The sequence below is a fragment of the Rutilus rutilus genome (assembly GCF_951802725.1).
Source record: "Rutilus rutilus genome assembly, chromosome: 3".
In the NCBI taxonomy this organism is placed as follows: domain Eukaryota; kingdom Metazoa; phylum Chordata; class Actinopteri; order Cypriniformes; family Leuciscidae; genus Rutilus; species Rutilus rutilus.
In genome coordinates this window covers 17,134,706-17,155,176 of record NC_140211.1, presented here as the reverse complement: position 1 = coordinate 17,155,176, position 20,471 = coordinate 17,134,706, and the positions used below count along the sequence as shown (strand labels likewise).

Below are 20,471 nucleotides of genomic sequence, written 5' to 3'. Positions count from 1 at the left end.
GAAAAAAAACTTCAACACATCCCAAAAAAAAATTTCCTTCCGTTTTTTATTATTCTTTGTACATTCTGCACATTCATAAAGAAAATAATCCAAAAAGAGAATATTTTGCAATTTATCTTCAAAACTAAAACATTAAAATATTAAAAGGCCTCTTGCTATCTTCTCTACAAAGGTTAAACTTATACCTTGTCTGATTCAGAGATGAACAGTACACAACTTCATAAGACCAGGGAAAGAAGAGAGCAGGCGAAGGTGGAGATGAGAATCTAACAAATGAATCTACAGTGTGGTTCATAGGATTGGACATCAGTAGTAGTTACTTTAATAAATCAGATCTTACGAGATCAGCGTCGACAGCTGGACTGGCTCTGTTAACTCACAATAGTGGCTCAAACATCTGGACAGGGGACTTTTTATTCCATCCATTTGGAAATATATTAATTGAATCTGGACACAGTATTTCAAGTCCCACAATTATGCACTGATTTAACAACCTTCTAGCCTAAAGTGGCTCTAGTTAAACTATAAATAAAAATACAAGCGAGGACTGCGGGGGTGGAGAGAAGCAAAATATGACTGATAGTCTCTTGACTTTGGTGTTTGTGAGCTTTAAACAGCACACTGATACACAAACACATACACAAGCCTAATTAGTTCTAAAAATAAACAACATTCACCAGACGCTTCATTAGTATTAGTCCTGATTCATTTGAGATTTTTGGGAAGACAAAAAAAAAAAAAAAAACAGTTTCACCTAAACCAGTGTTGAGTGACTGAAGTGTTAGCGGAACAGTTCACTTAAAATGAAAGTTCAGTTATTTGCTGACCATCAATGTTGTTCCAAACCTGTGTGTGGAACAGAACAAGAAATATTTTGAATTTTGAAGTAAAAAAGAAAAGAAAAAGAAAAGTAGTTTTGTCCATACAATAAAAGTCAGTGGGGTTGGTTCAATGTTTTTGACTCTATTGGATAGACAAAACCAGCTGAAACATTTAAAATATCTTCTCTGCAGAGGAAAGTCATACAGGTTTGGAAGAGCGTGAGGGTGAGTAAATGACAAAACTTTCATTTTTGTCAGGACTATACCTTTAATGAGTGAAAAAGACCGGCAGAGCCTGTCATCATGCTGATGACTCTGATCTTACAAATCCCCCTCACACTTATCCACTCGCTCAAACACGCTTGTACACTCAGTGGCGTCTGTCTCTGGAGGTGCTGCTACGGCTCTGTGAGCGTCTGCTGCCCCCTGCAGGTTTGGAGTCGCTACCGCGGCCTCTGTGGCCATCTCTCCTCTGTTCTGCCTCTCTGCCTCTTTCTCTCTCTCTTTCCTTCCCTCTGTCTCTCTCTCCCTCAGTTGAACGTCTCACAACACCTGCTCCTGCTCCTCCTGTGTTCCCTCCCTCTCTGTCACGGCCTTTTGCTCTCCCCCTCCATTCTTCTCGTTTTTTGTCCTCTTCCTCCTGGAGTTCCTGCCTCCTCTTCTCTCGCTCCTTTTTGCGCTCAGCACGCTCCAGGGCTCTCTGTGTTGCCTGGAAATAAGCAAAGACTTAAATTGAGGAGGGGAGGGGGGTGGAAGTTGAGGGTTGTATGTGATTAGAGGAAGTCATGCTGACCTGTTCATCTGTGAGGGGTAACCAGTATATACAGGGAGCTGCTTTAGTTTTGTGGAACAGGTCATCAAGAAGTTTTACAGGAGGTTCTTCTGGTTTATCTGGAAAATGGAGATGATGTCAAATCAAGCCAAAAAGGGGGGGGGGAATGAGATCAGTAAACATTTGACCAGATTTAGTTTCCCTCACCTTTCTTTTCCACTCTCTTCTCTTTGCTCTTGCCTCTCTCTCTGCGTCTTCGGTCCCGTGATCGAGACCTTCTCGTTTTGTCGTTTCGGTCTTCCTTACCGAAATCCTTCACTTTATCCCGGTCCCACTCCCGCTCAGAACGAGTCCTCTCTCTCCTCTCCATCGCTCTTTCTCTCTCGGCCCACTGGTCTCTCACAGCTGTGGCCCCTCCGTCTCGCTCTCTTTCTCGGTCCTTCTCTTTTTCGTGGTTTGGAGGTGGGAGTGGCGGATGTGCGGCAGGGCGGCCTGAGGCTTGAGGGTCATGACCTACACGGTCACTGGACACGTTACCTTTATGGAAGTCCAACTAGACACAGAAGAAATCACAAAATGAGAAGCATACAAAATTTGATTAATAACATGAGAATGACTAAATTATGACAAGAGAATGGTGACAGCAATAAAAACAAGTGAAGCAAATTGTGCCAAACTGTTCCGACCTCATCCTGCTCGCAAAAATCCACCCGTAGTACTTTGGGATTACTCGCAGGCCATTTCACACCATGCAGTGCTTCTCGAGTGGCCGCTGCTTCCTCTATAGTGGAGTACTGAGGTAGAACATGACAGAAGGAAGGTTAAAATAAACTAATGCATCAGGGGACAAAAATAAAAAAAAATACAGAATAAAACAAATCCACAACCATTCAAAAGTTTGGTGTCAGTAAGATTTTTTTTTTTTTTATGATTTTGTCCCTTATGCTCACTAAGGATTTATATGAAAAAAATATATAGTAATATTGTGAAATATTACAAATTAAAATATTTCAATTTAATATATTTGAAAATGTATTTAATTGAAAAGTTTATTCCTGTGATGCAAAGCTGAATTTTGCTCGTCTTCAGTGTCACATGATCCTTCAGAAATGATTATAATATGTGGATTTGGTGTTCAAGAAATATTTCTTATTATCAATGTTAAAAACATTTTGCTGCTTATTATTTTTGTGGAAACAGACATATTTTTTAGGATTCTTTGATTCAAAAGAAAAGCATTTATTTGAAATAATTTTTTTCATAATTTAAATCTTTATAATTTAATCTTTGATGTCCCAAAAAATCTTTTGAATGGTAGTGTAATAATAATAATAATAATGAACTTTAATAATAATAAATAGTAATCTTACTGTGACATAGCAGTGAGATTTGATCTTATCGATCCAGAAACCCTCCTCCACCAATGCACCAGTCCGATTTAACAACTCCTTCAGCTGCCCTAATGTGAAAGGTCGCACCTAGAGAGAAACAGTTAAGAGCAGGGGTCAAAAGATCAGCAAAACTTTTAGTGCCTCCACCACAACACAGAAGAAATCTGACCCTGAAGTATAATGTTCCTTATAAGAGTTCAGTGGCACTATTCACACACTCTTAAAATATTTTATTTGAGACTTCCCCACATTACAGTGAGACACTGAGCAGTGAAATGAACAACGTCATCTGGTGCTTACCAGGTTGCATACGTGTATGATTTTGGAGGTTTTTCCACGAGGAGGAGACAACTGGCGACCCGTCCTTATGGGGTCGTCAATAGTTATGGACACTCCTGATTTCTGCTGACTGATAGAGCGCCGCACCAAAGAATCATTGGGAGTGACTGAGAGAGGAAAATAAAGGCAATTATAATCTTGCTTGTAAAAAAAAAAAAAAAAAAAAGATATGTGGGGATAACAGTAGAAAATTAAGGAATTACCTTTCTTGGAATCACCTTCCTGTGTTTCTATGCTAGCATCAGGGGAACTCTCCTGTTTCCTATGTATTTCCTTCTCTCCTCCTGTCCATTTCGGCTCTTCGTCGTCATCCTCCTCCTCCATTTCTTTCTGCCCATTCTCATGTCCCTCAGACGGAACAATCTGAACCAAAGTTTAAAGGGACAAGAAAAAAAGTTCACTGAATGGCAGGGACAAAACATCAACTTTTAAAGACAATGACAAAAAGCTTTCCTATAAAAAGATTCACTCCTTAAGTCACTTAATGCTTTAAAATTACTAAAGTTAATTCTCCACTATTGTGCCGCAGTCTTCAGCACTGGTGTTCCTCCTATACTATTCCTACTAAGTCAAACCTTAACATTTGTTTTGTCAGCTACCTGTCACAAGCCTGTGCTCACCTGTGTCACTGTGCGTCTGATCTTGAGACCCTGATCCTCTTCTGGCTCCTCTCGCTCACGAGGCCCGGATGAGTCCTCATCCACAGAGAGACGGCTCTCATCTGGGTGCAGTTCGACCACCGCCTCCTGTAGGGGCTTGATGTCTGGAATCAGTGTCTGTAAAGATGACAATTTTTAAGTCATGTAAAAATACTTTTATGCAGTACTATTAAAACACAGAACCGATAATCCTATTCAGTTAAACTCTGTCCAAACTATACATGGTCTATACATTTAAGCTTTTCATCAAATAAAACTTGAGAATACCGCAACATATAACGTGGAATTTATCCAAGCAGCAGGGCTGTCAAAAACAGGCAGTTATTCATTGCGTATCTGCTAAGGTCATGTGGGAGTGGTCTTGGATGATTTACCTTCAGCGATTCAGTGGTGATGCTGATTGACGGCTTTTTGGCAGTGACTGCTGTACTAGATCCCCACCTTCTCTTCCTACTGGCTCCGCCCACAGGCTCTGACTCAGATGATGCAACCTCGGTTTTACCTAGTGCCAAGAAAAATTAATCACAAAACTGCAGATCCAGATCCAGCTGTAAATGACTGGTAAAGGAGCATAGCGAAACATAATTCCTAAATGACTCTGTAATCCCTCTTTTCACATGAATGGTACTGCAATTTACTTCTTAGCTTCTTTAAGCATGTAAGGACAGGCTATAATGTAATATATAGAAGTTAAATTAACATTTAACAGATGCAATTATGGCAATCAATTTGGCGAACAATTCAGTTATTTGAACATAGAAACATTTCAGATAAAAAAGAGAAAAGTTGTTAACTTTGCAGCTCAACAATTGGAACAGTGTTTATTTGAACACAATGCACAGCACATGATGTTGCAATGCACTGCTTTCAAAGTGGACAGACGATTTTTGGAGCAACGTAATTTAATTTGCATCACCCTAGCCAGAGTTGTTGTTTTAAAAACTGTACTTGGTGAGGACAGCATCCCACCCGTTACTGGTTAAAGTTCTAGATCAGCAGGTTTAAATAGGCAGGGCAGAGGCAATTATTACTTTTCTTAGGAGAGAAATGCACAGAATGGGCTGCAGCAACCTGTCAGTAGACAAGGGGTGAGAGAAAGGAACATTTTGAAGACACTTACTGCTCAGGGAGATCTTTCGGGCAGCAAACGATTTTGCAGTGGAGCTCTGAAATGAAATAGAGAGGAGGAGAAACAAGATCCCAGTGGATGTGTGGAGGAAGAGACAGACACAACGGACAAAAGAGACATTGGGAAGAGGAGGGGAATGAGAGAAAGGAGAGGGGGAAGAACAGATGCACAGCTATCAGTTACACCAATAACGTACAGTTGCTTTGAGAATCCCACCATTATTATAAACTGTTTCTGGATTTAAAAGTCCCCTACATTGCTATAGCTTTAGTTTTTACTTTAACATAACTTTAGCTAACAAATGCTTGATTAAATTTCCCTACTTTCCCATATGTGCTGTAAAAAATGTTTAGGATTACCAACACCCTCTAACCTCATCATTAACAAAGCAAAAAAACCTGCTTTCCACTTTAAGTTATTTAAAAACAAATACATCTTGGGAAAAAGGGTTTTCCTGGTACCATTGACACCTGATTCCTCTCTGGCTTGGCTATGGCCCAACCGCACAGCAGTGTGCACTGTATCTAGGCAACAAAGGTCCAATCAGAGGAGGCTGAGAAGTGAGGGCGAGATACGATCACAATTGAGTGTGCTGATTGGCCGGCTGACAGGAACTGCACTTTTTGTTTCAATGGCTGGTTTTTTTTTTCTTTTTTTCTTGTGGTGGGATTTGTGATCCCAATGTTCTTTGAAAGTCTTTAAAGTTGTTGAGTGTTCAGGAAGCAACGGAAGCATGGCAAAAACTCCCGGTGTCCTCACTGGCTGTGGTGATAGCATCCTCATTACAAAACAAAGAGAATCACGTGATGTTTGACAAGCCAAAATTCTGGTAGCAATCTGTCACAGCATTTTATCATCCGCATAAACTGAAAGTCCTTTGTACACATGGTGTGCCACAAAAACACCTGTGACACATTGGTAAAGATGGTTTCCTTTTTCAACGTTTTGCAAAGGATCTCATGCTGTCCACAAGTTTATCTGAGAATTTTCTGGAAAGGTCATTTTTGTCAGACTGGAGCATAAAGTTCTTTGAAATATCCCAGCAAGTCCATTTGTATTAGTGCTGCATGGCTGTTGACAAACTGAATAATGACAGGAAAAATAGTTGGTAGTAAATCCAGTGATTAGTCCATAAGCATCGCTTCATTATCTCAGACTGCTCGACTCTCTGAAATCAGTCCACAGGCATGTGAGAAGCAGCAGGTGTTTGTGTAGAGTCTGTGCAGATATCAGTTCATTCAAGTACTAAAGTGTGAGCGAAAATAGCAGGAGGCGTCAAGACTGTTCCCATCATGATGACAGAAGTCCATCTGATGTTTGTGTTTGGTTAGCATTCACACTTTGAAAAATGTCTTTGTTGCTGAGCAGCATTCTTTGTTTTCCACAAATACGACTGACGCCTCCATCTCACCAGCTATTTTGGCTTCTCTTAAGCAGTTCCATCAGGAGGCCACATCAGTTTTGTATGACGAGGTAGTGGCCAATGATCCGGCCGGTTCCGTCAGGCTAAGTGTGCAGTGGCGACTCTGGGGGCCTAGCTCAGGTACAGCCGAGACGCTTGGGCATAGCGGGGCAGGTGATGGAGGTGGTAGAGGAGAAGAGGTGGTGGCAGTATGCAGGTACCAGTATGAGCAATGGAAGAGGGGAGGGCACCTTCACAACAAAGCAATCAATGGGATTTTAAACCACAAAACAGTCATACTACCAGATCCAGAGATAAAAAGAGAAAGGGAACAAGAGCAAAAGACAGAGCGGCAGAGAGATAGAAATAGCAGGGGGAAAAAAAGGGAGTAGAGAAGACAGAGAGAGCCTACATCTCTAACTACATGTTGCCAGGGTCTATCATCTGCTCCCTACAACTCAAATATACACACTGTGCACTATTTACATAGACACTTAAGGCACAATATATGAAAAGGGGGATTGTTTTATAAAAAGTGATTAATATAGAGATGTAACTTTTCAAAAGAGGATTATCAGATGGAGATTGCAAAAAGCATCTCTAAACTTCTCTAAAGTACCACTTCTAAAAATACTGACAGTAAAATAAGTGAAAATTGCTGACCTCAATCAACTATCTGGTCAATGGACAACTAGTTGACCACTCCAACCCATCTAAAAATCTTGTAGGCTACAAAAAGATTTATATTTAACACAAAAATGTAAAACGCCCATCTAAAATTAGCACTGATTCATTCCCTCTCACACACGCAATGACCTACTCTGTTTCTAATTTCACACATTATTAGCCATCCACATCCCCCAGACATTGCTACAGCTGCTGCTACTGAGTTAAATGAAACAATGGTAACAGTAATCTAATATCCAATCCTGAACTGAATCTGAAGAAAGATGACAATTTGAAATCACTTTGGCTTCAAAAGGTTCAGCTAGCACTGCCTCACAAACTTCAGTTATCCCCATGTCATATTTCAGTGTTATAGTTTCCACTGGGTCTTCGTTCTGTGGGCCTTCTTACCTCCTCGGGGTGGGAGTCGCTTGATTCTGCCCCCTGTTGGTCAGACGGTTGCATAGCACTCTCTGAATGCGAGCGGCCCTCCAGCTCCATAGCAACTTGGCCTGCAGGCTCAGAGAGAGCTTCCTGCTTTACCTCCCTAGAGAAAAAGAGTCAGTGAACAAGAGAAAGAGAGACAGAAAGAGAGTAAGGGGTAAGGGGGCTGAGGCTGCTTGATCTGGGTCACTCCACCTATAAATAACTGCCTGGCTAAATGACTCTCACATCCAGCATTACACACATACACACAAGACATTTCAACCACAGTCAGAAAACTTGCAAACAATGGGAGGGAAATACCAATAAAACACTTCCATATTGTCATTAACCAAGACCTGTATACACATTTAAATAAATTCACAAATTAAATTGGTGTGAATTATGAGTTATCTGTACTACTGAATTGTTGTACAGCTAGAGAGGAAATACAACTGCAAACAGATTAATTAAAGGGAAGATAAATTCAAGTATATCAATTAAATTTAAGTATAAAATTGATGCAACATGCGTGCAGCTGTGAGTCTGATAAAAAAAAAAAAAAAAAAATTCTGATTCATGAAACCACTAGTATGTAATACAATGCATACGAATCTCAGTACATTTATAACTATTTCATTGATGCATTAAAATTGTAATGCTTTGCATACACAGTCCACTCACCTTGTTAATACAAGTTCTAATAAAAAATAAATAAATAATCAAGTGAACGGTTGCTTGACGTTACAAATAATCTGCTTTGTTGCCCTTGAACTTTCCACCACATAAGTGTGCACGCTCTCTCATGAAAACTTCCCAGGGCTTCATCAAAGTCATTACTGAGGGTTCATCACTGTTTCCACAAAAATATTAAACAGCACAACTGTTTTCAACATTGATATTAATAAGAAATGTTTCCTGAGCAGCAAATCAGCATTTTAGAATGATTTCTGAAGAATAATGCGACACTGAAGACTGAAGTGATGATGCTGAAAATTCAGCTTCGCATCACAGGAATAAATTACATTTTTAAATAATAAATAAGAAAATAGTTTTTTTTAAATTGTAATATTCCACAGTATTACTACTGTTTTACTGTATTTGTAATATAATAAATGCAGCCTTGCTGTGCACAAGAGACTTCTCTCAATAACATTTAAAAAAATCTTACCAGCCTCAAACTTTTGAATAGTGTAGCCTACTTCTGATGACATTCATGAGCCGCCAATGCCATTAGCTCTCACAACAATAAAACCGTTTAAGCACATACGACAGTTTTCAGATTTGACTGTATCGTATGCAACACTTTTGGATATAACCAATTTAAACCGTCGCAAACAAAGCACTGGCAGGGGAACAGATTAACCGGCTCCTGACATTCTAATTCCTACAGGGGATTCAATCGCATTCATTGTTCTATAGATAACCAATCCCTCTCGCACACACATAAACATACACCTGTGCAGCACACCTTGGCACCGTGGTCTCCAGAGACAACACAGCCCTGATGCCATTTGCTCCGAGGAGGGAAAAACTGCCTCTGGGTTCTCTGAGCACAACCCTTTGCCTTTGTATTAAAGCAGTCAACACATGCTGAGGGGAAGGGGGACGGGTAGCTAGATCCCCCATGGACAAAAAAGCCAAGCGCTTAGAATACTTAGCATTTACACATGAATGCAAAGCTGGCAAGGACCAAGAGGAAAACCTGAAAGACCGCCTCAAACGGAACTACAGTGGCCCCAGAGTTCATTTTCCATGCAGTAAGAGACTTAGTAACATTGAACGAATAATAATCTATCCAGACTGACTAAAAATAATATTCATATAGAGAATCGGTCACTAGGGTGCATCCCTTTTCCTCCTGAAGACTTTCAATAACTAGCATATGAACACCATGCTTAGGATTTGCTGTCCTTCAAGCAAAATAGTTGAAACCCAATACACATATATATGTGGTAACATTTGGATTATTTAACTTTAGGCATACGAATTTTAACTATGGATCATTCTTCGTGTTTCCTAACCACAATATCAAGCGCCAAGCAACACTTAAACTACACCTAATTGCTTACATAAATAGCTACGCTGTTAAATGGATTTGAGTGAAATGCAAGCCGAGTTAACATTGTTTTATTCATAACATGAGATGCTGAAATCCTTTTCATGCAGGCCATCGTGGACACGGGTATCTCCATTACTAATTAAACACTACATGCATCTCTAATGATTAAAAATGCCAGAGAATTGCCCACATCCTTTAAAGAACCCAAGTGCCTGAACAAGAACCCCTTCCCCCAACATCATGACGAAAACGTCTGCGTTTAAAACCCCAATGAGGTACCATTATAAGCATTTTTGGACATCATATGCGGGATCTAATTCAATCCGATCATGACGACGCCAAAAATGCTATATTGGTAGGCAGCTCACTGGGTTTTAAAACACAGCCAAGCCCGCATTTCGAGACAGCACTAAAGATAAAACGACGTTTCGTTTCACATTTAACTAAAGATAGTACAGGGTCCACCGTACAAAGACAATCGCTCGATCGATTATGACCATAATATAAATATCTATCACCTCAACGATGAGCCAACCTAGCGCCGTAGGGTATTTCTAGAAACCACCTCTCCCACTCTCGCTCTCTCGTCTAAACCCTTACCCGTTTTTGTTGCCGTCCGACAGCATAATGTCAGGCTGTAACCTGGACCGCGACGACCGATTCTATGCCGGTTCTGCCGGTCACGGATGCGTAGGAAGAAATGTGAGAAGCGGACGCGCTGCAAAGCTGTGTTTTTTTCTCTCTCTTGTGCAATGCGTCGGTATAGTCACGGCGGCGCTCACAGAGCAGCCATATTGAGCAGCGCTGGGGGAAGTGTGAGGAGTACAAGCAGGACCCCTCCTCCAAGGCCACGCCGGTTGATAGGCTGTCACATAGAACGCCTGATTAAAAATGTAACCGCTCTTACATTTCACATCAAAACAGTCAAATTAACTACTGCTTGAACAAGCTTTAAATATATATTTGGATAAGACTGTATAGTACGTTTCTAGCCAATGACCAGAAGTAACAGAAAGATTACGTTTGTGAACCCTTAAAGGGATAGTTGACAAAAAAAAAAAAGTAATCAGGCTTATTTGGTTCAAAACCAAAACCTGTATGACTTACTTTCTTCTGCAGAGCTCAAACGATGATATTTTGAAGACTGCTGGTAACCAACCCGAAAATACACAGACATTTATTCTTTAATGTTCCACAGAAGAACGAAAATCATAGATTTTGAACCACATGAGATTAAGGTAAAATGACCGAATTTAAATTGTTTTTTGAGAACTATCCCTTTAAGATTGATTTATTTATGCATACATTTTACTTTAGTTATCATAATATTCTTCATCCAACTAGATAAAGAGAATCCAGTTAAACAATTAATACACAAATGTTAGCATTTTCAACTTTTTTATTGACCAAAATTATCCAAGAGAGTGTCGTTTAAAAAACGTTGATGCTTGCTTGGCTGGAAAAGGTTGCAAAGCTATTTCTAAATGGTTTTAGGTCCAGCATATTGGGTAAAAAATAGATTTCCTATTTAGATAAAATAGTTAGGCTAGATATTTAAGTAATTCAAGCAAGGAAGTCCAACAACATCAGAGTTAAGCAGTGTTGTAGAAGAACTGGCTAAATTTCCTCCAAACTGATAAAGTGCAGGACTGATCCACACTGGAAACGTGTGGCTGCCATTCTGCTGCTAAAAAAGAGGTTACACTAGATACTGAAAGCAAAGGTTCACATACTTTTACACTCTCAGATCAGTTTGCTTAATACATAATACATTGTTAATTTGCACTTATTTGTTTTTATCAGGTTCTCTCTATTTAGTTCTAGCACTTTTTGATGAAGTACAGAAATGTCTAACTTTCTAGTGTCACTGTAGAACTCTTGTAATACAACCCCCGGGATCTAAAAACATTTATAGTATGTATACAATGAGAAGTTTATTAGGATGTTTTTGGTTTCATTTCCCACTGTTTGACCAGTGAATTTCTGTAAATGTTTCAGTTATTTGAGCTCGATGGATTTAAAAAAATAAAATAATATTATTATTACATAGAGAATAAATATGTTGTGCATACCTCAAAAAACATGGAGTAATTTTAACGTTACATTCTGTAAGTACTTCAAAAAAGATTTTATTTATTTTATTAATTATTTGTCTGAATTAATGATTGTAGTCCTTCTTAGAAAACTACACACAACAATAACCGTTATTCAGTATTTTCTTCATAAAATCTCACAGCTCTCCTCACTGCATTATTAAAATTATCCAACACATTACTCAATATAGCATTAAAGGGTTAGTTCACCCAAAAATGAAAGTTCTGTCATCATTTACTCACCCTCATGTCATTCCAAACCAGTCAGACTTTTGTTCATGTTTGAAACACAAATTAAGATATTTTAATTAAATCTGAGAGCTTTCTGTCCCTCCATTGACAGTCCAAGCAACTACCACTTTGACACTTTGAAAATGTTAATAAAGAGGTCGTAAAACTAATCCATGAATTGAGCGGTTTAGTCCAAATTTTCTGAAGAGACACTATCGCATTATATGATGAACAGATTGAATTTAGGCTTTTATTCACATATAAACATTCAACAAAACACACATCAGATATGGTAAACAAAAGCTGAGAGACGTGCGAGAACCAATGAGGTTCATTCTCGTGTGTTACACAGCACGTTTGAGATTTAAAGAGGTTTGTTCTCATGCGTCAGGCAAGTACGGTTCACTGATCAATGTTTATATGCGAGTAAAAGCCTAAAAACAATCTGTTCATCATATAAAGCGATCAAGTATCTTTGGAAATTTGGACTAAAACCCTCAATTCATTTGGATAGTTTTACAATCTCTTTTTAAACTTAGTGTCAGTTGCATAGACTGTCAATGGAGGGACAGAAATCTCTCAGATTTCATTTAAAATTTCTTTATTTGTGTTTCGAAGAAATGGGTTTGAAACGACATGAGGGTGAGTAAATGATGACATGAGGGACTCCCATCTGCTGGATGTAGCAATCTCACTAAACTATGCATGACAACAGAAGGAAGAGTTTGAGCTCATGCATTTCTGAGCTCACACATGGTGGGTGGTCCTGCATTAAGACAAATCTCTCAGATTCCAAAGAGGTCAAAGGGAAGACAATGGTTATGAGATAATTCAATGAGATGAGAAAGACAATAAAGAATGCTTGTAACTTGAATTTCCCACTGTTTGACCAGTGGATTTCTGTACATTTTTCAGTTATTTTAGCTTGATGGATTAAAAAAATTAAATAAAAATTACATAGAGAATAAATATGTTGTGCATACCTAAAAAAAAAAGGGAGTAATTTTAACGTTATATTCTGTAAGTACTTCAAAAAAAAGAGATACAGCAGAATCAGAAAGATTAAAAAAATTATATTGTGTCTGAGAATGCATCTTAATGGTTTCATTTTATTGTTTAAAGCTCATTAATAAATAATATGATTTTTTTTAACCTGTTCAAGGCAATGTAGTGTGTCAATGAAATACTTTGCTGACCTGAAAGACCGAGCCTTCTTTTTTTCTTCAACATCTCTTCTTTTCTCTTTCTCATCCTAGAAGACAATATCATCAAAGATCATATTTACAGTGAATTCATTCCATTATGTACTTTTCTATTGATTGTTTGAACAAATATCCTTTGTGTTTGTCTTCAGATCACACTATGAGTGTGAGAAGTTGTGCTGAACTCATGTACACCCAGAGACACAAGTCAGACTGGTGCATCAGTATTAGCATGGCAGGATCATCATCAAAACACACCAACGGCAGAATTAACCAACAAAATTAAAAACCATAGGTCTGACGTGTAAATAGGACAATTACTCACCTTCTTTCGGCTGGCTGGGCTAGACTTTTCCTGTGAAGGAGAGCTTGAAGAACGAGAGGATGATGATTCTGAATCTGTGTCAGATGATGATGACTGACTTGACGTTGATGCGCGCCGTCCAGGAGATTTTTCTCTCAGTGAACTTTCTCTTGTTTTATCTATTTCTCCTTCTTTAGTAGCGTGTGTAGCTGGTTTAAGTGACTGTTTAGGTGCCTCTTTCTCCAGAACCTTCATTTGTTTGACCCCCTTATGTTTTGATTCAGCCATTGCTGTAGAGGCCTCTATTTCCATAGCAATGTCTTCAGAGCACTTCGGCCCTGTGATGAGGACTGACACCTGAGGTTTGGAGGGTGACTTAAGTGACTCAGGTGGTGGGACCTCTGAGAAAATTGGTTTTCTCCTAGGTGGGAAAGTTGTGGGTGATGTCAAACGGAATGGTGCAGAGGTCTCATCTACTTTCTTATTTTCTTTCTCCTCATCTTTCTCTTTCTTCAACTCAGGATCTTGAGCATCACGTTGAGCAGGGGTCAATGTGGGAACTGACATGGACACCTCTGACCCGAGAAGCTGCTGAGCTGAGTCTTGTGCTGCTGGTTCACCACCCTCCTGCTCTTCAACTTCCATTTCTCCTTCTCCCTCCATCCCTACCTTCTGTGCACCAAACACACCCTCAGACTCCATTTTTCGGACCAGCAGGCTAAGGGGACCAGGTCTCCGTGTGGATGGGGGTTCTGGGCTGCTGGATCTAGAACTGGAGCTGGACTCCTGTCTTTTGAGGGATGGAGAGACCATTCCTGCCCCTGGAGCAGCATCTTCTGCTATGCCGGCTGGCTCATCTTGGTCATGTGGGCTCTGTTTGGGAGTGTCAGGTAGCGGGAAAGACAACTCTGGAGGTGGTGATGGGGGAGGAGTGGGTTGACGGAGCTGCAGAGGCGGCTGGTGGACTGGTTGAGGCTGGGGAGGGATGTGTTGTGGGGGCTGAAGCTTCCGACGGGATCTTTGGGGGGCTGCAGCTGCAGCTGGAGGGTGTACCGGAGGAGCCCGTTGGTCCTTTTTCCCATGTGAGGAAGGGCCCCATTCATCATCATCGCCACTATCATCATCATCATCATCCTCGTCATCATCATTGCTATCAACTTGAGAACAAGCTGCTGCCCCTGCAGAACGGCTGAGCTGCAACACTGAATGGGCAGGACCTGCTTCAACTGGCGCTGTTCCCTCTCTCTCTTGGGAACGGGGCATCATGATTGGCAGGCCTTGACGCTCTGGTTGTCCAACCACACGCACAGACAAGGAGGCAACTGCTCGTGGAGGGGAGGGTGTTGCGACCTCCTCATGGCCGGGGAGGAACGAAGGATGCCAGATCCTCCCAGCTTTAGTATCAGGTGATTCTTGAGATACAGGAACAGGGCCTGTATCCAACCTGTGTGATCCCATTAACCCGGGGTCCTGCGGCAACCCTCCTCCACCCGCCTGGTTTACAGACAGATGAATGCTTCCGATGTGATGCTGGAAAACATTGTAAATTAAATATTAAACACATACATAAGCACAATTTACACAATAAGCAAAACGAATATGATTGCTTGACAGTAAATGAAAGCTGCCTACTTTTCCCTCAGAGCACACTGCAAGTGTGAGAAATTCAGTTGAACTCACTTACACCCAGAGAGACAAACTCTGGTGCATCAGTATTAGCATGGCAGGCTCATCATTGGAAGCACCACATGAGTATGTAAGACTACCGCTTTTACCTGAGTGCATGTGTGGGCTATTCATTCTGACTGCTCTCATAGAAAACCAATGTTGTCATAGCAGGCAACGTTTTTTAATGGACAGCTCTCTGTGCTGCACTTCTCTCTCTATTGAAATGACTTGAAAATATTTTAAAAATATGTACATGTACAATGCTGTTCAAAGGTTTAGGGTTGGTAAGATTTTTTTCTCTTTTATGCTTAACAAGGCTGTGTTTATTTGATCAAAAATATCAAATAAGTAATACTGTGAAATATTAGTACAATTTAAAATGTTATTTATTCCTGTGACGGTCAAGATGAATTGTCACATGATCCTTCACAAATCATTCTAATATTCTGCCGTGGTGCTCAGGAAGCATTTAAAAACTATATATTTGTGTGGAAAACATGATACATATTTTTCTTGATTTTCTGATGAATAGGAAGTTTAAAGAACCAGCATTTATTTACAATAGAAATCATTTGTAACATTATGTCTGTCTTTTTTGATCAATTTAATGCATACTTGCTGAATAAATCTATAACATTTTCTTACACACACACAAAAAAAATCTTACTGACCCCAAACAATCAAATGGTTGTGTATATAGTGAATAAAGTGATCATAAATGATGAGTTACAGTCAAAAAAGCATGAATTGCACTATAGCGGTCATAGAATGATTTCAAATGAATGTTAGAATGAATTCAAACAGGCCTTTTGACATTGTAACTAAAATATAACTAGAATCGAATCAAATCTAGAGCTTACGAATCACATTGAAAAATCTGAGCCAGTATCTGGCCCTAGTAAATTATATACCACAAAAAAATCAGTTTGTGTATTTGCTGATCAAATAAATCTGATAGCAGGCACAAATGTACTACACCAAATGAAGGTTTACTTTGTGCAAACATTTAAGGCACTTTTATACAAAGACTAGCTTCTTACCTTCTCTGGGAGAAAGGAAGTGCTACCCTTCGACATGTGGTCATCCTCCTCAGGGCCAGCAGGACTCTGTTTCTCTGAAAGCAGCGTATTGCAAAGGTCATGAATTTAGCTTATTGAAGGAGGGAAAAAAAAGTATCTTACGAACTAAAGAGTCTGAAAATAAAATGCGAGCATAAGCTTGAGTGAAAGTCCCTATGAAAGCTATGAGTGCACAGCAACAATAACATACAGGTGAAGAAAAAACGTAATCTAATAAGCAGCAAACAAAGAGTATGACTGTTTAATGACACTGAAAACCCCCTAGTATTTCCTCAGAGCACACTGCAAGTGTGAGAAGTCAAGTTAACTCATGTACACCCAGACAAACACTGGTGCATCAGTATTAGCATGGCAGGCTCATCATAGGAAATACTAAATGAGTGTATGAGACTTTAAACATTATGCATTACTGTATGTTGAGAATGCCTGCACAGATGGTGTTGTCAAGTCAGTGTTATAACCTGTGTGTATATGTACGTGTGGGTCTGCCTACCATCTGCCTCGGTGGCCTCCCGGGCTTCTCTCTCCAGTCTCTGTCGGAGGAGCTCCTGCTGTTTTGCCAGGTACTGCTTTATAAAGCTGTTCTGACTCATCTCCTCCCCAATCTGAAATACATAAAGAGAAAGCATACTCCAATCAAGGTCATCTCATTTACAACTGCTGGAGCCAAGAAGCTCCAGATTTTTTAAGAGGCCAAACCTGAACAAAAATATGCAATTTGGTGGATATGTTATTTATATGAAGAAATTCTAACAGTTGTAATGTAAATCAATTCGATTTTTTTTTTATTATAACAGATTTCTTTCAAGAATGCATATAAAGATCACTGGTCACTCTTTATCTCGCAATAATAATAATAATGTCTTTTTTATTTTATTTCTTTTTTATGGATAATCAAGTAAACCCAAGTTGCTTCAGACCAGAAAAATGTTCCTATTGATTATATCATATTAATATTAGTACCAGTATAAAAGTTATTCTAAAGTTTACTTTATAAAAATAATTAAATATTTCACTGCAAACAGGCACATGTAAACAAAACTTACTAAAAAGTACGAACTATCACTCAGAAAGAAGGTGGCATGTAGTATATTGTGTTTTTAGCAAAGATTTGATCATGTTGATGATTTAGACAAATATATCAACAATGGAAATGAGAAAAAAAAGGGTAAAAACAAAAATCTCTTACCTGAGAGTTGGGCTGAAGACCAATGTGATGGGTTGATGTTCGTTGGAGATTCTCCAACATAATAGCCTTCACAAACACAGCAGATTGCACATTTAAAATACAGCTATAGAAAATATTCCAAGCACACCCAAGAAACAAATCAACAGTTTTTTTTTTTTTTTAATGGCAAACGCTCTGTTTAGGTTCTTAAATCTGATCAAGCGTGTTGCTTGAGATACAAACCTATTTAATAGTGTTCATATAAAGAAAAGCTCCGACAGCTCCCATAAATATCTCACTCACCCGACCAGCACCACATGACCGCTTGCGACTCGATTCAAATGAGTGTTTAGGATCGCTGAATGAAGTGTTTATATTACTGGTGGGAGTGGCATTAGCCTTTCAAATTATTCACTACGTTAGCGCATACTTAGCGGATGACTTCGTTAATCTGACAGTTTACCGGTCGTTACGCTAATTGTCGATGGAAAACAGGGACTGAAAGAAAAAGTCTCTCGCGTTAATGCGATTTCGAACGAGGGAAAGAAGTGTGAAATATTCTCCTAAAACGCCGTATTTAAAACCAAATTACGGTTGTCATTTGCATAGAAATAGTCCATGGGAATCGCCCAAACTGAATTAATGAGCGTGTTTAGCATTTTTGTTTTCACCTAGTAACTAGAAACAAATGGTCATGTTTATAAATGTTGTGCAAGTGTCCACGCACATCCATCACATGAGACTGACAAGCGCGCCCCCAACTACAAACATACGACGCGCGGGCACGATGTCAACTCTGAGACCTCGGCTTGTCATGACCCAGACTGTTTCGAAAACATCCGTATGAATGTATTATACAAGTTGCGTGTTACAACTGCAAAATTATAGAAAAAAAACTGCTGTGCGAAGCGGTAAACGACCCAAACTCCATATGCACTCGACAAACATTCCCGCTCTCGAAGCACCCGATACTTGGCCTGCCTGTCGGGTCTCGTCTTCAGCTCAACTTGACAGTAAGCGCACGGTATTAAAAGCCCGCCCTGTAACCAAACTCACCCCTTTCAGCCTTTTAATAAGTGCATTTTTCTGTCCACTTTTGGCGAGTCCTCTTTGCTCCAAGGCGGTTTTTAAATCCGCCACACGAAGCGAATGAAGCGGTTTGCCGTCTAACGTAACATCCTCGCTTTCCGCCATTTTGCTTCACCCGAGCGCTCGAACTTCTGGGGCCGTGCACGAGCAGTATGCGCGTCACCGCTCGCTGATCTCCGGAAGAGAGAGCCGGGCAAATATAAAAACACGTGCATACACACAAAGAACGGGCATAAACGATGCTTTTAGCTGTTCCTTGCAATATGCATCCAGAGTATTACAATACAGCAACAGTTTGACATTGCAAGGTAGTCATTTAATGTTGTGATCCCTGTGTCCTTCATAAGTTAAGCTACTACAAGAAGCGTCTGGGTTTATAGGCTGGGAAACCATTTGACCAGGCTGCGAGACTAGCTAGACCAGTAAATGCTGGTTATCAGTGAAACATATACAACATTTTAAACAAGCAAACCATGACACAGGACAAAACAATTGAAATAACCACAACTGTCTGTGTTCAGTAACAAAAATGTATTTTGAAGAATCTCACCATTTGGCAAGTACCAAAGACTCTCTATGCAAAGTACCTGTGGAGCGTGTCTTACAAACATAATGTCAAAACATTAACATAGTGTAAAGAAGCACAAAATATGCATGTCAAAAATACATTCTGGTACCAAATAAAGAAAAATCACATTCTTAAAGCAGACTTTGAATTATTAATACAAAGTTGCGTGAAACATCCCTGGTTACATGTGCATATATTTCTTTAATAAGCAACTTAAAGCCATGCAGACATTTGATTAACAAAACCAAATAAATATAACTATATAGGGCCATCAAATCTAAGCATTACTATAAGCACTTAATTTAAGAACTTAAGACAAACAAGATATGTGAGCCTTTTCAGGGGAAAGCTTGCTTGTTGAGGACTACTGGATAATTGCAGTGTTTATATATACATAATACATAGATATTTTGTACAGAAGGATAGAAGAGCTCCTTCAAAAGAAAAAAAAAATCTATAGTTTTGTCCATCTACCAGAAAATGTTTAAAAGTATATTTTGAAGTACCTGTTGAGGTGAGGTTCTTTTCTTTTTTTTACTTTTCCAAGTAGGTTGTATAGTAATACTGATAAAGCCCACCAGATGGCACTTTGAGTCAACTACTAACACACCAACACCAGGGTAAACAATCTAAAAAAACCTCAAAACTTAATCCACTCAATTGGACTTTTCAACACTTTTTAACACCAAGTCCACTGCATCCATTGTGATAGGACTGACAAAATATGTGAAAACTAAAAAGGCCACTTTTTTTTAAAGGCAGAAATATATAGAAGGCTACTTGAGATTTAAATTATGACATTTTATGGCTGATTCATTTAATTGCAAGTTTTATTCCACGTTGATCACTGTGAAGTCATAATGAGCCAAATAAATCAGTCAACCTAAACTTAAGTCAAACAGCAAGAATAACACTGATAGCATTATACCGGTGGCCAACATGTAAATCCTGAATATAAAATGATGAGACGTGGGCATTTACAGACAGAGATGGGGGAAGGAGCAGAGAGAGAGAGAGAGAGAGAGAGAGCAGGAGGAATTAACAGGTGGACATGGACTCTGAGGTACAGACTATGAGGGCGTCTTGTAAACACGAGAGTACATTTATGACACAGACTTGATTTTTCAAGACAGGAGGGAAACAGGTGCATGTTTCAACCTGTGTAAGCACTCTTACATGGGTAAAATACACAAAGCTCAGTCTCGTTAGAACTAAGCCTGTTCACAAATGAATTATTGTAAGCACCAGCATTTCAACTGCCACTCTGGAAGCGAATAGATAATATTGCTCAGAAATGCTGCATAGCATATTTAAAAAACCAAAAACCCTGTATAATATTAGTTGTGCAAGAGCTGTTGCTCAAACTGCTTCACCCTTAAGCTGCCTTTGTGAGCATGTGCAGAAA

At 39.5% G+C, this 20,471-nt stretch overlaps 1 protein-coding gene across 1 annotated transcript; it reads right to left on the bottom strand.

The window, feature by feature from the left end:
• Positions 1-29: 29 nt before the first annotated feature.
• Positions 30-18,675, bottom strand: acin1b (apoptotic chromatin condensation inducer 1b). The gene is made up of 17 exons (XM_084403383.1): positions 18,466-18,675; positions 17,431-17,496; positions 16,735-16,846; positions 16,203-16,276; positions 13,516-15,024; positions 13,185-13,240; positions 7,591-7,726; positions 5,103-5,148; positions 4,357-4,484; positions 3,944-4,099; positions 3,527-3,686; positions 3,285-3,430; positions 2,964-3,071; positions 2,280-2,387; positions 1,801-2,146; positions 1,615-1,712; positions 30-1,530 (listed from the first exon to the last, which is right to left on the bottom strand). The coding sequence occupies exons 1-17, from the start codon at positions 18,601-18,603 to the stop codon at positions 1,192-1,194; spliced, it is 3,726 nt and encodes a 1,241-aa protein (XP_084259509.1). The 5' UTR covers positions 18,604-18,675; the 3' UTR covers positions 30-1,191.
• Positions 18,676-20,471: the final 1,796 nt, after the last annotated feature.

Coding starts and splice junctions, on each gene's coding strand:
- acin1b (XM_084403383.1), bottom strand. CDS start 18,603: ATGGCGGAAAGCGAGGATGTTACGTTAGACGGCAAACCGCTTCATTCG. Junction 3,072..3,284: donor TCATACACGTATGCAACCTG/GTAAGCACCAGA, acceptor GTTTCTCTCTAG/GTGCGACCTTTCACATTAGG. Junction 2,147..2,279: donor ATTTTTGCGAGCAGGATGAG/GTCGGAACAGTT, acceptor TTCTGTGTCTAG/TTGGACTTCCATAAAGGTAA.